Raw genomic sequence first — 15,623 nt, forward strand, 5'->3', positions numbered from 1 at the left:
GCTCTGGGAATCAAATGGGTCAAGAAGTATGAAAGTATTTTAAAAACTGTAAAATGGCATATCAATGTTCCTTCTGTTTCTATGGGCAAAACTTAGGTATAGAGAGAATGCCTCATCAGAGGCTAGAACAGTGGCCCAGTAGGGCTTAATGTGTTTCCTGTTTGCAGAAAGAGAACATTTGCACTATTTGTTTACTCTGTGCCAGGTTCTGTTAGGCTATTTGAACGTCATATCTGATCTAACTCTCCAAATGCCAACCTCATGGAGTGCATAATACTACTGTTCCACTTACAGATCAGGAAATTGAGGCTCTGAAAGATTAAGCAATTTGCTCAAATTCCACTGCGGATCTGTGAGACTGTGTTACCACGCCGTACCACAAGGACGCACCAATTGACCTCCCAGCCTGATGCCGCATCATACCGCCCGGTTCCCGATTTTCCCGGCCTCTCCTTCCCCGCTCGCCCTGAACACCACACCTTTTAAGAGAACTTCACCTGCAGTTCCTCTGGGTCCGGTTGTGGGGCTGAAGTGAAGGAAAAACCACGAAGGGCACAACACACACCAATCAGCTAGGCAGCACTCCCACGGGCAGAGAAACCGGCCAATACCTGCCAGGCAGAGGCAAAAACCCGCCTCAGAGCCGGGGACCGCGCTGGCAAAGCCGCGAACCTGGAATTCAAATCTCAACGGCCGGAAGTGGGCCAATCAGGACACTTGCTGTAGGGACCAACCAATCATAACGCAGGAGCCGGTGAAACGGAGAAGGGCGGGACCTAGATTCTGGCTCCTGCCCCCTCACCTCGCCACAACCTCAGTCCCTACAAGGTCCTCCTTTTACTCCGTCGGTGGAGAGGAGGCCTTCGTGGTGTCTGCCGGAGATGCCGCGTCTTTAGCTGGGCGGTGGCCGTGCCCCTGGGACACTGACACACTCAGTCACCCCCCAGTACTGGAGGCAAGTTCAGGCCGGCAGTTAGAAGGCCTAGGCTCTAGTCCGGGTTCCGCCATCTCCTCTGCCAGGTGACGTCAGCAGGTCGTTTCACTCCCTCAGCCTCGGATTTCCTCCCCTGTCCAATAAGGGGAATAAAAACAGCTACAGCGCAAAACTGCTGTGGGGCACAGAGAAAGGAAGCTCTGGGTTCCTCCAGGTTCTGGACCTTCATCTCCCTCAGTTGAGGGAAGCCCAAAGAAACAGGAAAGGGTGAATTTTCTTGAAATTCAGTTTTGGGGCGACCTAGACAACGACACGGGCCCCTCAACTCTTCTGGCAATCCAGAACTTCCGGTGGGCAGACCGGAAACGCCTCTGCGGGGCAGGGCTACAAGGCCCCTCTGCCCCGGAACCTGGAGGGCGGGGCTCGCCGCTGGGGAAGGCGGGGCTAAGCGGGGCCTGGCAAGTCTGGCGCCCTGAGCTCCCTGGGTAAAGGCCAAGATGGCTGCGTCCATGTAGTACCAATGTGAACCCAGTGGGGACGGTTCTTATCTCCTCGAAGGCCACATCTGGCCCTCCCTCCTGTGCTCCTGCGGAGGGCCGTTGTAGCAGAGAGACGAGGGCAATGGCAGGGAGCCTTTCTTGGGTGACAGGCAGGGGCCTATGGGGCCGGTTGCCCTTGACCTGTAGAAGCTTCTCTCTGGGTAAGTGCTTCATGCAGTAAGACGCCTCGAGAACTGTTTCTCAGTAAGCGGCTCAGATTCATTCCTTTTCTTCCCCTTCCTTAGGTATTCCTAGATTGTTCCATGTAAGGGTCACTCTCCCGCCCCGCAAAGTGGTTGATCGTTGGAACGAGAAGAGGGCCATGTTCGGGGTATATGACAATATCGGGATCCTGGGTAAGACTTGACTCCTTGTTGCAGAATTCCAGAACAGAAGTTATGTCGTAACGACTATAATTTTTCACCTGTGTAGAAATGATACCATGTTCAATAGTAAGAACAAACATTTATGTGGCTGTTTACGTTGTGTTGGGCACTGTTCTGTGTGTCCTGCACGCATTAACTCATTTAATCTTTATAATCTTTTCACTTTAAAGATGAGGAAACTGAGGCACAGAGATAACCTAGTTTTCCCAAAGCTAGTCAATGGCAGTGCCAGAATTTGACCCCAAGCAGCGAGGCTACAGAGTCTGTGGTCTTGATCCTGTAGCATAATGTGTCTTTTTTTTTTTTTTCCTGCGATTTTTTGGGCCGCTCCTGTGGCATATGGAAGTTCCCAGGCTAGGGGTCTAATTGGAGCTGTAGCCAGAGCTGTAGCTGCCGGCCTATGCCAGGGCCACAGCAACGCAGAATCCAAGCCGTGTCTGCAACCTACACCACAGCTCACAGCAACGCTGGATCCTTAACCCACTGAGCAAGGCCAGGGATCTAAGGCGCAACCTCTTGGTTCCTAGTCGGATTCGTTAACCACTGAGCCACGACGGGAACTCCCAATGTGTCTTGTCTATAGGTGCTGCTCAGGTAGATGCAACTCTGTTGAAGGCTTAGCTAGTGGAGGCTAGGTTCTTTCTCCTCTTGGAACTAACATGTTCTCTCACATTACATAGGAAACTTTGAAAAACACCCCAAAGAACTGATCAAGGGCCCCATATGGCTTCGAGGCTGGAAGGGGAATGAATTGCAGCGTTGTATCCGAAAGAAGAGAATGGTTGGAAATCGGATGTTCATTGATGACCTGCACAACCTTAACAAACGCATCAGCTATCTCTACAAACATTTTAACCGACATGGAAAGTACCGGTAGAAGAGAAAGCTAGGAACTGTGGAGGAGGCATATCTACCACCCAGGAGAAGGGGGAAGTACTTTTCCTTATGAGGAAAGAGATTTGTATGCCCTCAGTAATAAAATGGGACTTCTTTGGAATGTGTTATCCATATGCGTTATTTTCCTTTAGATGCTGCTTTTACTCATTCAGGAGACTAGAAAGTGTGATTCATTCCTAAGTCTTGTCTTAGGTTTGGACTTTACCACTTGTCTTTTGTGGTCTAGCCATACCTGTGGTGTTTAAAAAGTAAAAAATGATGGAGTTCCCTAAGCGCCTAGTGGTTAAAAATTTAGTGTTGTCACCGCCATGTCTTGGGTTACTGCTGTGGCTTCAGTTCAATCCCTGGCCAGGGAACTTCCACATGCCTTGGAAGTGGTCTAAATAAACAAACAAATAAAACTAAATAAAGTAAAAAATTGTTGCCCCCTTTTGACTTTTGGCCTTTCAGAGTGTTAAAAGTTGTAATTTTAGGAGTTCCTGTCATGGCACAGTGGAAATGAATTCGGCCAGGAACCTTGAGGTTGTGGGTTTGACCCCTGGCCTCGCTCAGTGGATTAAGGATCCGGCGTTGCCGTGAGGTCGCAGACACAGCTTGGAGCTGGTGTTGCTGTAGCTCTAGTGTAGGCCAGCAGCTGTAGCTCCAATTAGACCCCTAGCCTGGGAACCTCCATATACCATGGGTGCGGCCCTAAAAAGACAAAAAAATTTTTCATTTTAAATGCCATAATGCCATCATGTTAAATATATTTTAAAAAACCTTTCCACACTGGAATGAAGTGTGATAGAAAAATGGAATTATACTTCTATACTATTTCTGGTCAAAAAATATTAGTTGGATACCTTTTCGGAGGTGAGAACAAAGTGTAATATAGCCTCCCCCCATGTTTTTCTAGTTATAGGTATAAAGTTATAACCTCATACTTCAATATGAGGCATTAAGTATCGTGAGTGGTTTGCATGAGTGGTTCCTTAGCCTGATTGAACATCAGAATCTCTGGGTAGACAGTTTAAAAAGTCTGATCCTTCTCCCCAAAGATTTGTGATCTGTTGGGATTCAAGCCAAATCTGCGACCTAAACCACAGCTCACAGCAATGCAGGATCCTTAACCCACTGAACAAGGCCAGGGATTGAACCTGTGTCCTCATGGATACTAGTCAGTCATTTCCACTGAGCCACGACAGGAATTCCTTTAGGAGATTCTTTCTGGATACATACTGTACACATACAAGCTTGTACTTATCAGTCTATCCATCTATCTTTATAAAAAAGTAGGATTCCATGCACACTGTAATGTACCTTGCGTGTTTTTTTTTTTTTTTTTTTTAAGGGCCTCACCTGTGGCATATGGAAGTTCCCAGGCCAGGGGTCAAATCGGAGCTACAGCTGCCGGCCTACACCACAGCCATAGCGACGCCAGATACAAGCCTTGTCTGCAACCTACACTGCAGCTCACAGCAACGCCGTACCTTGTAATTTTACTTAATGTATCTTAGATACAGTTTAGTGTCCTCATATTATGTTCCATAATTGTTTCCAGGCTTTTGCTTCAAAGTATGACTTTAATTTTAAATAATTCTTTGTTTTTGTTTTTTCTAGGGCCATTCCCGTGACATATGGAGGTTCCCAGGCTAGGGATCTAATCAGAGCTGTTGCTGCCGGCCTACACCACAGCCACAGCCACACCAGATCTGAGCCATACTTCTCTCTTTCACTACAACCTGGTGTCAGTAGATTAGCTTCACTGTGTTTTTGGGCAAGTGGTTTGGTAACAAGCTTAAAAAAAAAAAAATTAGAACCCCTCTCAGGAGTTCCCACTGGTGTTGACTCTGTTGCAGCTGGGATTTGATCCCTGGCCCGGAACTTTTATATGCTGTGAGTATGGCTGAAAAAGAAAAAAAAAACAAAAAACCCCAGATCAGTGAAATCAACCTGAGCTGGGGTCCCAGGCATTCATATTTTTAAAAGCTCTCCAAGGGAATTCAAAATCAGGGTTGAATACCACAGTTTTGGAAAGTGAAATAAGGCAAGGGAATACCTTAAAGGTCCCTTTACTTTGAGTCATCTGAGCCTCTGAACTCACATTCTTTTCTTTTTCCTTTTTTTTTTGTCTTTCCATCTTGCTTGATTTTATATGTCTCTGTGTCCATCTTCCCTATTAGCTAGGCCTCATCCCCATTAAGGGCAGAGCCTGTCTTGTACACGTTTGTTCACTGCAGTGGTCTAGCATCTGGTCTCTGTACAGTAGCTCTTTATTTATTTATTTAAAAAATTTTTTTTTCTGCTGTACAGCATGGGGACCAAGTTACACATACATGTTTACATACTTTTTCCTCCCATTGTTTGTTGCGATGTAAGTATCTAGATATATTTCTCAATGCTACACAGTAGGATCTCATTGTAAATCCATTCTAAGAGCAATAGTTTGCATCTGTTAACCCCAAGCTCCCCATCCCTCCCTCTCCCCCAGGGCAGTCACAAGTCTATTCTCTAAGTCCATGATTTTCTTTTCTGTGGAAACGTTTATTTTGTACAGTAGCTCTTAATAAGCCCTTAGTAAATATCTGTAGGTGTCATTCATTCAATAGCTATTTATTTATTTATTTTTTCATTTTTTTAGGGCCCTACCTGCAGCATATAGAAGTTCCCAGGCTAGGCGTCGGAGCTGCAGATGCTGGCCTATGCCACAGTCATAGCAATGCCAGATCCTAGCTGCATCTTCAACCCACCTCACAGCTCATGGCAACACCAGATCCTTAACCCACTGAGCAAGGCCAGGGATTGAACTTGCATCCTCATGGATGCTAGTTGGATTCCTTTCCTCTGAGCCACAATGGGAACTCTCTCAATGGCCATTTATTGAAGGCTATCAGTTGGTGCTAAGAATAAAAAAAAAAAAAAAAAAAGACTTAGCCTTTCATAAAATGGTTCAGCCACTTTGGAAATCTCTGGCAATTCCATCCAAAGTTAAATATAGAGTTACCACATGATCCAGCAATTCCACTCCTAGGTATACACCAAAGAGAACTGCAAACATGTTCACACAAAAACTTATACACAGATGTTCAGAGCAGCATCATTCAGAATAGCCAAAAAGAAGAAACAACCCAAATCTCCATCAACTGATACTGGATAAACAAAGTATGGTCTAGTCATACAATGGAATAGTATTCAGCCATGAAGAGCATGAGCTACTGACACATGCTATAACATGGATAAAACTTGAAAACACTATGCAGATGAAAGAAGTCAGTCATAAAGGCTACATAGTATATGATTCCATTTATATGAAATATTCTGAATAGGCAAACACAGAGACAGAAAGTAGATTAGTTGTTGCCAGGGAATGGGGTAAGGAGTGAGGAATCAGAGATGACTACCAGCAGGTACAGAGTTTTTCTTGCAGATGGTGAAAATGTTCTGGGATTAGTGGTGATGATTGTACAACCTTGAATATACTAAAAGGCATTTAATTGTATACTAAGTGGATTCATATGGTATGTGAATTTTATCCCACTTTGAAAAAATGGGATGGGAGGAGTTCCCTGGTGGCTCAGTGGGTTAAGAATTCGGCATTGTGGCTCAGGTCACTGCTGTGGTATGGGTTTTATCCCTGGCCCAGGAACTTCCAAAAACAAACAAACAAAAATCCCTAGTAACGGAAGGAAATTTCCTTAACTTGGTAAAGGTTATATACTAGAGATTAACAGCAAATATTTAAGGTGTTCCTGTTGTGGCGCAGTGGAAACTAATGTGACTAGTATGCATGAGGGTGTGGGTTCAATCCCTGGCCTTGCTCAGTGGGTCAGGGATCTGGTGTTGCCATGAGCTGTGGTGTAGGTGGCAGGTGTGGCTCAGATCCCATGTTGCAGTGGCTGTGGCGTAGGCTGGCAGCTGCAGCTCCGATTAGACCCCTAGCCTGGGAACTTACATATACTGTGGGTGCAGCCGTAAAAAGCAAAAAACAAACAAATAAAAAAACCCCACATATTTAGTGGACATATATTCCATTTAAGATCAGCAACAAGACAAGGATACCCCTTATTCCTGCTGCAGTTTAACTTGGTACTGAAGGTCCTAGTCAATGCTATTTTAAAAAAAAAAAAAAAGGGAAAGGAGACAGGGAAGGAAGAAATTAAATAGATATGAAGATTGGAAGGAAAGAGATCAAACTGATCATTTACAAATTATATGATTTTCATTGTCTAAAATAGGAATCTTTAAAACTTCATGCTGTTTGGAAAAATGGTGAGCTTTAAAACATGATATCATTTATGTAAATTAAAAATACATGCACAGGAAACAATATACATTTTGCAGAAATACAAAATTATAAATATTAACCATTTTATAATGTTATCTATGGCTAGGAAGGGGAATAAGGAAAAAGGGAATTTAAAAATGAAATGAGGGGAGTTCCCGTCATGGCACAGTGGTTAACGAATCCGACTAGGAACCATGAGGTTGCGGGTTCGGTCCCTGCCCTTGCTCAGTGGGTTAATGATCCGGCGTTGCCGTGAGCTGTGGTGTAGGTTGCAGACGTGGCTCGGATCCCGCGTTGCTGTGGCTCTGGCGTAGGCCGGTGGCTACAGCTCTGATTCAACCCCTAGCCTGGGAACCTCCATATGCCGCGGGAGCGGCCCAAGAAATAGCAACAACAACAACAACAACAATAACAACAACAAAAAAGACGAAATGAGGGAGTCTCCACTGTGGAGCAGAGGAAATGAACCCGACTAGGAACCATGAGATTTCAGGTTCAATCCCTGGCCTAGCTCAGTGGGTTAAGGATCCGGCATTGCCATGAGCTGTGGTGTAGGTCACACATGTGGCTCAGACCTGGCGTTGCTGTGGCTGTGGCTGTGGCATAGGCCCACAGCTGTAGCTCCAATTCAACCCCTGGCCTGGGAACCTCCATATGCCGTGGGTGCAGCCTTAAAAAGCAAAAAGAAAAGAAACGAGGAGTTCCTGTTGTGGCTCATCAGGAACAAACCTGAGAACCTGACTAGCATCCATGAGGATTTGGATTTGATTCCTGGCCTCGCTCAGTGGGTTAAAGATTCGGTGTAGCAGTGAGTTGTGGTGTAGGTCGCAGATGTGGCTCGGCTCCCATGTTTGCTGTGACTGTGGTTTAGGCCGGTAGCTACAGCTCTGATTTGACCCCTAGCCTGGGAACCTCCATATTCTGAGGTGTGGCCCTAAAAAGACCAAAAAAAAAAAAGGAAGAAAGAAAGAAAGAAAAGAAAAGAAATCTTCCTGTGCACAAGTGAAAATCAAGCATCATGAATTGAAGAGCAGGATTAACTCTTTCTATACCTGAAGTCCCCCAGAAAAACAATGTTATATTTTTGTCTTCAGGTTGATTCATGCTCTAAGAAATCCTCTTATTTATTTACTCCTGCTGGTTTCTTAAACTTATCAGTATTCATAAGAAGTCAAAATATTTTAGCACACTCTCAACTCCCTTTTGGTATTCTCATCTCATGTATGTGTATTATGTATGTCTAATGTTTGTGGTTTGTTTTGGGAATCTAGCACATGTGCTAGTTTAGGATAGCTGTAATACGTTTGTTTTGTTTTGTTTTGTTTTGTTTTTGCTTATCAGGGCCACACCCAAGGAAGTTCCCAAGCTAGGAAGGTCAAATTGGAGCTACAGCCTCTGGCCTACTCTACAGTAGCCACAGCAACGCCAGATACAAGCCACATCTGCGATCTACCCTGCAGCCACAGAGACATTGGATCCTTAACCCACTGAGCTGGGCCAGGGATCAAACCTGCGTCCTCATGATACTTCTCGGGTTCGTTACCACTGAGCCATCACAGGTACACCTGGATTCGTTTTCTTGGGCTGCCATAACAAAGTACCATAAGTTGGGTGGCTTAAGCAACACAAATGTACCACCTCACGGGTCCAATGACTTGAAGTCTGAGATGTAGGCATCACCAAGGCTGGGAGGGAGAATCTCTCTGTCCCATGCCTTGTTCTTTGGTGGTCCTTGGCTTATGGACATAACCTCTGCCTTAATGTTAACAAGCCATGCTCCCTGTGTGGGGGTCTTTCCAAAAATCCCCGTTTTATTTTTATTTTATTTTTGTCTTTTTAGGGCATATGGAAATTCCCCGGCTAGAGGTCGAATCAGAGCTACAGCTCCCAGCAGTGCAGGATCCAAGCTTCATCTGTGACCTCCACCATAGCTCACAGCAACAGCAATGCCGGATCCTTAACCCCCTGAGGGAGACCAGGGCTCGAACCTGTGTCTTCACGGATGCTAGTCAGATTCGTTTCTGCTGAGCCACGACAGGAACTCCAAAATTTCCCCGTTTTATAAGGACCTGACCCTACCTGCATACGACCTCATCTGAGCTTATGACATCCGAAACTGTTTCCAAATAAGGTCGCGCTGAGAAGCCGAGGGTTGCTGAGCCTGCAATTCAATACACAACAGCATTCAGTATCCCCAAGGCATTCTTAAGCTTTTGTTGCTGTTAGTGCTTGATTCCCTATAGCTTCCGCAGATTCTCCACTTTTGATTTTGAAAGAGGGAGCCAGTGGCCCTTATTAGTTGCCTTGTCAGGAAACTGGATTTAGACCACCCAATGCCTGCCCTCTTTCCAACTCCCTTCTTTCCTTCCTTCTTTCTTTCTTCCCTCCCTCCCCCCTTCATCTTCCCTTCCTTCCTTCTTTCTTTCTTTCCTTTCTTCTTCCTCTCTCTCCTTCCCTCCCTTCCTTCCTCCCTTACTCCTTTCTTTCTTTCTCCTTCCCTCCTTCCCTCCCTCCTTCCTTTTCTTTCTTTTTTTGGCAGTGCCCAAGGCATGCTGAAGTTCCCAGGCCAGGGATGGAACCCATGTCACAACAGTGACCTGAGCAGTGATAATGCTGGATCCTTAACCTGCTGAGCCACTTGCCCTTCTTTCTTATAGCCCCATCCCTCACTCTTTGTCATAGTTATATCAGCATTTTGGCTTAAATCAGTTTACTACTGAGCCAAGTGGTATACTATGGGATACATTATGTTTTATTTATATATATGTGTGTGTGTGTGTGTGTGTGTGTATATATGTTTCCATATATATATACCTCTTTATATCTTTCTGAGATATAATTTACCCAATTCAGTGGCTTTTAGTATATTGGTAGAGTTGTGCATCCAACACCACAATCAATTTTAGAACATTTTTATCATTACCACAAAATGAAACCCCATGCCCCTTAGCTGTCACCCATAATCTCCCCTCCCTCCAAGTTCTAGGCAATCACTCATCCACTTTCTGTCCTTACAGGTTCTTGCCTACTTTGGATATTTCATCTAAATGGAATCATACAATATTTTATCCTTTGTGATTGGCGTCTTCATCTCAGCATAGGTTCAAAATTTCTCCATGTTGTAGCAAGTATTAGCACCTTATTTCTTTTTATTACTAAATACTGTTCTACTGCATGGCTATACCACACTCTACTTTTCCATTTATCAGCTGATGGAGATTTGGGTTGTTTCTACTTTTTGAATATTCTGAATAATGCTGCTATGAACATCTGCGTGTAAACTTTTGTGTGAATGTTTGCAATTCTCTTGGGTGTATACCTAGGAGTGGAATTGGTGGGTCACATGGTAACTCTACACTTAGTTGTTTAAAGAATCACTGACTCTTTTCCAAATTGGCTGCGTTATTTTGTATTTCCATGATGGTTTAATTTCTCCACATCCTCATCAACACTTGGTAGTATCTATCTTTTGGATTATGACCATCCTAGTGGTTATAAAGTTGTAACTCATGGTGGCTTTGGGTTGTATTTCCTTGATGGTTGATGATGTGGGGTATCTTTTCTTGTGCTTATTGGCCATTTGTGTATCTTCTTTTCAGAAATGTCATTTAGATACTTTGCCTACTTTCAAATTGTTTTTTTTTTAAATATACTCTTTAAAAAACAGTATTGAGTTGGAAGTGTTTTTTTGTATCTCTACAGTCTAGCTACAAGTACTGTATCAGGTACAAATATTTGATTTGCCAGTATTTTCTCCTATTCTATGTGTTGTCCTTGCAGTTTTTTTTTTTTTTTTTTTGGCTTTTTAGGGCCACACCCTTGGCTTATAGACGTTCCCAGGCTAGGGGTCACCCACTGAGGGAGGCCAAGGATAGAACCCACATCCTCATGGACACTAGTTGGATTCTTTTTTTTTTTTTGCGGTTTTTTAGGGTCGAACCCATGACATATGGAAGTTCCTAGTCTAGGGGTTGAATCGGAGCTACAGCTGCCGGCCTACACCACAGCCACAGCAAGAAGTTCCCAGGCTAGGGGTCAAATTGGAGACGCAGCTGCCAACCTATACCACAGAGCCACATCTGTGACCTACACCATAGCTCATGGCAATGCTGGATACCTGACCAATGATCAAGGCCAGGTATCGAACCTACATCCTCATGGATACTAGTTGGATTAATTTTCACTGTGCCACAATGGGAACTCCCACTAGTCAGATTCTTAACCGGATGAGCCTCAGTGGGATCTCCTCCTTTCACTTTCTTGATACTGATATTTACTGATCTTATACTGACAATTTGGCTGATATAGGATTCTAGGGTCATAATTACTTTTCTTAAGAATTTTAAAGGCACTGCTACATCATGTTCTATCAGTAATACTGGATCAAGTTGCTATTCTCATTCCTCTTCCTTTTTTTTCCCCCCTCTCTCTTTTTGAAAAATTTTTAATTTTTTGGCTGCACACTTGGCACACAGAAGTTCCATGGGCCAGGGATGGTACGCATATCACAGCAGTGACCTGAACCACTGCATCGACAATGCCAGATCCCTCATCTGCAAGAGAACTCCTTTCCTCTCTTTTTGAAAGCTTTTAGGATCTTCTATTTTCCCCTAATATTCGGAGATTTCACAAAGATGTATCTTTTTTTTTTTTTTTGTCTCTTTGCTATTTCTTGGGCCGCTCCTGCGGCATATGGAGGTTCCCAGGCTAGGGGTTGAATCAGAGCTGTAGCCGCCGGCCCACGCCAGAGCCCCAGCAACTCGGGATCCGAGCCTCATCTGCAACCTACACCACAGCTCACGGCAACGCCGGATCGTTAACCCACTGAGCAAGGGCAGGGACCAAACCCGCAACCTCATCGTTCCTAGTCGGATTCGTTAACCACTGCGCCACGATGGGAACTCCGCAAAGATGTATCTTGATGTGATTCTTTTTTCTTTTGTTGTTCTGGGTACATAGTGTACTATTTAATCCAGAAGGACTTATTCAATTCAGAAAATTTTTCTTGCATTTCTTTTGTAATTTTTCTCATATGCTGTTTTCTCTTTTTAGAACTCCTATTCTTTTTTTTTTCTTTTTAGGGCCACACCTGAGGCATAAGGAGGTTCCCAGGCTAGGGGTCAAATCAGAGCTGCAGCCACTGGCCTACAGCATAGGCTGGGATCAGAGCTGCGTATGCAACCTATACCACAGCTCAGGGTGAGGCAGGATTCTTAACCTACTCAGTGAGGCCAGGGATCGAACCTGTGTCCCCATGGATACTAGCCAAATTTGTTTCCGCTGAGCCACGACGGAAACTCCTAGGATTGCTATTAATCAGACATTGAATTATTTGGCTTGATTTTCTTTTTTCTTTTTTTCTTTTTTGTCTTTTTGCCATTTCTTGGGCTGCTCCCAAGGCATATGGAGGTTCCCAGGCTAGGGGTCGAATTGGAGCTGTAGCCGAGCCACCGGCCTACGCCAGAGCCACAGCAACGTGGGATCTGAGCTGCGTCTGCAACCTACACCACAGCTCACAGCAAAGCTGGATCATCAACCCACTGAGCAAGGCCAGGAATCAAACCCGCAACCCCATGGTTCCTAGTCGGATTAGTTAACCACTTAGCCACGATGGGAACTCCTTGATTTTCTTATTTTCTTATTTCCTATTTCCATCTTTGTTGACTCTTGCTCCTGGTTCTTTGTTCCTTATTTCTTTGCAATCTTTGACCACAAGTTTTTTTTCTTGGAACTGTATCTGTGGAAATTCCCCAAGGCCTAGATTGAAGATGAGCTCATCCAGACAGGGTTTGCATTGCTTAGGCTGGTGCTTGGTGGCACTGTCAACCCAGAACCACTTTAAATTCTTGCTATTTTGTTTTTAGGACCAAGAAGGAATTCAGGCAGAAAAGCCACAGCTTGTGATTATAAATTGTCTACATATATTTAAAGGAAAAACAGAAAGATCTCCAGGAAGAACCTAACTTCCAGATAAGTGATTTTCTATGCACTCCTCTAGGGGCAGTTAGGGTGTTTGTGCCATGCAGAAGTTCCTGGGCCAGGGATCAAACCTTGCACCACAGCAGCTACCCAAGCCACAGCAGTGACAAGTGTTAGCATACTTTAAACTCACTTTTTTTTTTTGTCTTTTGTCTTTTTGTTGTTGTTGTTGTTGTTGTTGCTATTTCTTGGGCCGCTCCCGTGGCATATGGAGGTTCCCAGGCTAGGGGTTGAATCAGAGCTGTAGCCACCGGCCTACGCCAGAGCCACAGCAACGCGGGATCCGAGCCGCGTCTGCAACCTACACCACAGCTCACGGCAAGGCCGGATCGTTAACCCACTGAGCAAGGGCAGGGATCGAACCCGCAACCTCATGGTTCCTAGTCGGATTCATTAACCACTGCGCCACGACGGGAACTCCTAAACTCACTTTTAAATGAGGATATAGTCCTCTGGAGTTTTGGCTTTAGGATAGGGGACTTCTGCTAGATTTCCAACCCTATGCAGGCCCTGGATTCTGTCTCCTATGCCACAGTGGCACCACATGAGATGACCATGCCTAAATTCAACTTTTAAGGAATTGCTCTCAAAGCAAAATAGGCTTTATCTCAGTTTACCTCTTTAGGTACCAGCTTTCACTTAGTTTTTGGTCCTTAAATAGTCTACTTTCTTGCCAGCTTACATAAATGCTTATTAATTTATTAATTTATTTATTCTTTTTATGGCCGCACCTGCAGCATATGGAAGTTCCCAGGCTAGGGGTCAAATTGGAGCTGCAGCTGCCAACCTATACCACAGTCACAGCAATGCTGTATCTGAGCCAAATCTGTGACATATGCTGCAGCTTGCAGCAATGGTGGATCCTTAACCCACTGAGTGAGGCCAGGGATCAAACCCACATCCTCATAGACACTATGTTGGGTTCTTAACCTGCTGAGGCACAACAGGAACTCCCATAAATGCATTTTAAAAATAATCTTTTAGGCAAAGGATCTAGAATAGCTAACTAATTTTGAAAAAGAACAACAATGTGTGAGAAATACTTAAGGCTTACTGTATAGCTACAGTAATTAAGACAGTGTGTTATTATTTTTTTGGTCTTTTCTGTCTTTTTTTTAAATTATTTTTTTATTTTTTTGTCTTTTTGCTATTTCTTTGGGCCACACCCGCGGCATATGGAGGTTCCCCAGGCTAGGGGTCAAATCGGAGCTGTAGGGCAGGGACCGAACCTGCAACCTCATGGTTTCTAGTCGGATTCGTTAACCACTGCGCCACGAGGGGAACTCCTCTTTTCTGTCTTTTTAGGGCCACACCTTCGGCACATGGAGATTCCCAGGCTAGGGGTCCAATCGGAGCTGAAGCCGCTGGCCTACACCACAACCACAGCAACTAGGGATCTGAGCCACGTCTGCAACCTACACCACAGCTCACGGCAATGCCGGATCGTTAACCCACTGAGCAAGGTCAGGGATGGAACCCGCAACCTCATGGTTCCTAGTTGGATTCGTTAACCACTGCGCCACGATGGGAACTCCAGGTTGTGACATTTTGATAAATCATCCTAGTGGTTTCTTAGAGGATGGATATGAATGAGGGCAAGATGAAACAAAATGATATGATATTTCATTAATTTTAAGAGGCACTTTTCTTTTTTCAGTTTAACATCTAAATTGGGATGTCTGACTATATTAGCCAGAATGGTCATACTGTATTTGTCATACTGGCTCATAAGAATCAAAATTTGCCAAATGGATGTCTTGAAAGAAAAATTCCAGACAGAAAAGGAACATTTCTTTAAGAAATGCTGCATCACCCAAAGCCCTTGATGGCATGCACAGAGGACTATATTGTGTGGAAATCATGCACATCTAAGACTGAGTAAAAAGAAAAAAAAAATTGTAAGAGTCGGTGTCTGAAAAAGTTTTATGAACACTAGGCTACTTTTCTATTTTCCTTTTCATGTATGCATGAGAGTGATGTATGATAAAAATCTGCATCTATAGAAACCTCCACTTTCGATACATATAAAATAAAAATTCGAAGTGATAAAAAAGCATTATGTTGGTGTGCAGTACGTGGAAGAATGGTTTTACAACTGATGGACGCCAAACAAGGGATAATAAGCTGCAGCAGGACAATGAGAGGAGGGGAGAGAATTATTGAAATACTAAGAAGAAAAAAATCCACTCAGCTTGGTGATTTATAGGAGGACAGAAAAAGATGAATGGGAGGAAAATCTAGCATGGTTTTCAGGTTTCTGGTTTGGGCAACTGAGTCCAAGTGGTAAGCTGCCCGAGAGGGATAGGACAAGCAAGTTTGGGGAGGGAAAGTTAAATTTAGGACAGACTGAGCGAGGGGCTTGATGGCTGTGTAGAACCGGTGAACCGAGCTCTCCAAAGTATTTACTTTGGTCGTAAGGATCCCCGCCGCCCAGCGGCCCGGGGAGCCTGCGGTTCTGCCTTGATGGATATAGCCTCCTTAGAGCTGTCTGTCAAAGACTGGGGGTGGAGGCCTGCCAGGTCCGAGCACCTGGGCGGTGCCCAGACAACCGAACCTCTGCCCCTCCCAGGGTTTGGGAGTCCCCGCCGCCACGCGCCAACTTGCTCGCCGCTGTAGGCGGAAAC

The 15,623-nt window shown here is 44.6% G+C and overlaps 2 protein-coding genes across 8 annotated transcripts in view; one reads left to right on the forward strand and one right to left on the reverse strand.

Annotated features, from left to right (window-relative positions):
• NCAPD2 (non-SMC condensin I complex subunit D2) overlaps positions 1-1,285 on the reverse strand; it is a 30,497-nt gene extending 29,212 nt beyond the window's left edge. For 3 of the 7 annotated variants that reach the window (XM_047787738.1, XM_047787736.1, XM_047787735.1), the window contains exon 1: positions 498-1,284. The gene's annotated coding sequence lies outside the window, so the exon portion shown is untranslated. Of the gene's footprint in view, positions 1-479 lie in introns of all 7 variants that reach the window. The other 4 variants (XM_047787734.1, XM_047787732.1, XM_047787733.1 and 1 more) reach the window with 3 other exon arrangements.
• A 68-nt stretch (positions 1,286-1,353) lies between these two features.
• Positions 1,354-2,856, forward strand: MRPL51 (mitochondrial ribosomal protein L51). The gene is made up of 3 exons (XM_047787749.1): positions 1,354-1,634; positions 1,719-1,829; positions 2,540-2,856. Exons 1-3 carry the CDS (start codon positions 1,556-1,558, stop codon positions 2,734-2,736), a joined length of 387 nt encoding a protein of 128 aa, XP_047643705.1. The 5' UTR covers positions 1,354-1,555; the 3' UTR covers positions 2,737-2,856.
• Positions 2,857-15,623: the final 12,767 nt, after the last annotated feature.

The sequence above is a fragment of the Phacochoerus africanus genome, chromosome 7 (assembly GCF_016906955.1).
Source record: "Phacochoerus africanus isolate WHEZ1 chromosome 7, ROS_Pafr_v1, whole genome shotgun sequence".
NCBI classification, from domain to species: domain Eukaryota; kingdom Metazoa; phylum Chordata; class Mammalia; order Artiodactyla; family Suidae; genus Phacochoerus; species Phacochoerus africanus.

Coding starts and splice junctions, on each gene's coding strand:
- MRPL51 (XM_047787749.1), top strand. CDS start 1,556: ATGGCAGGGAGCCTTTCTTGGGTGACAGGCAGGGGCCTATGGGGCCGG. Junction 1,635..1,718: donor CTGTAGAAGCTTCTCTCTGG/GTAAGTGCTTCA, acceptor CCCCTTCCTTAG/GTATTCCTAGATTGTTCCAT. Junction 1,830..2,539: donor TGACAATATCGGGATCCTGG/GTAAGACTTGAC, acceptor CACATTACATAG/GAAACTTTGAAAAACACCCC.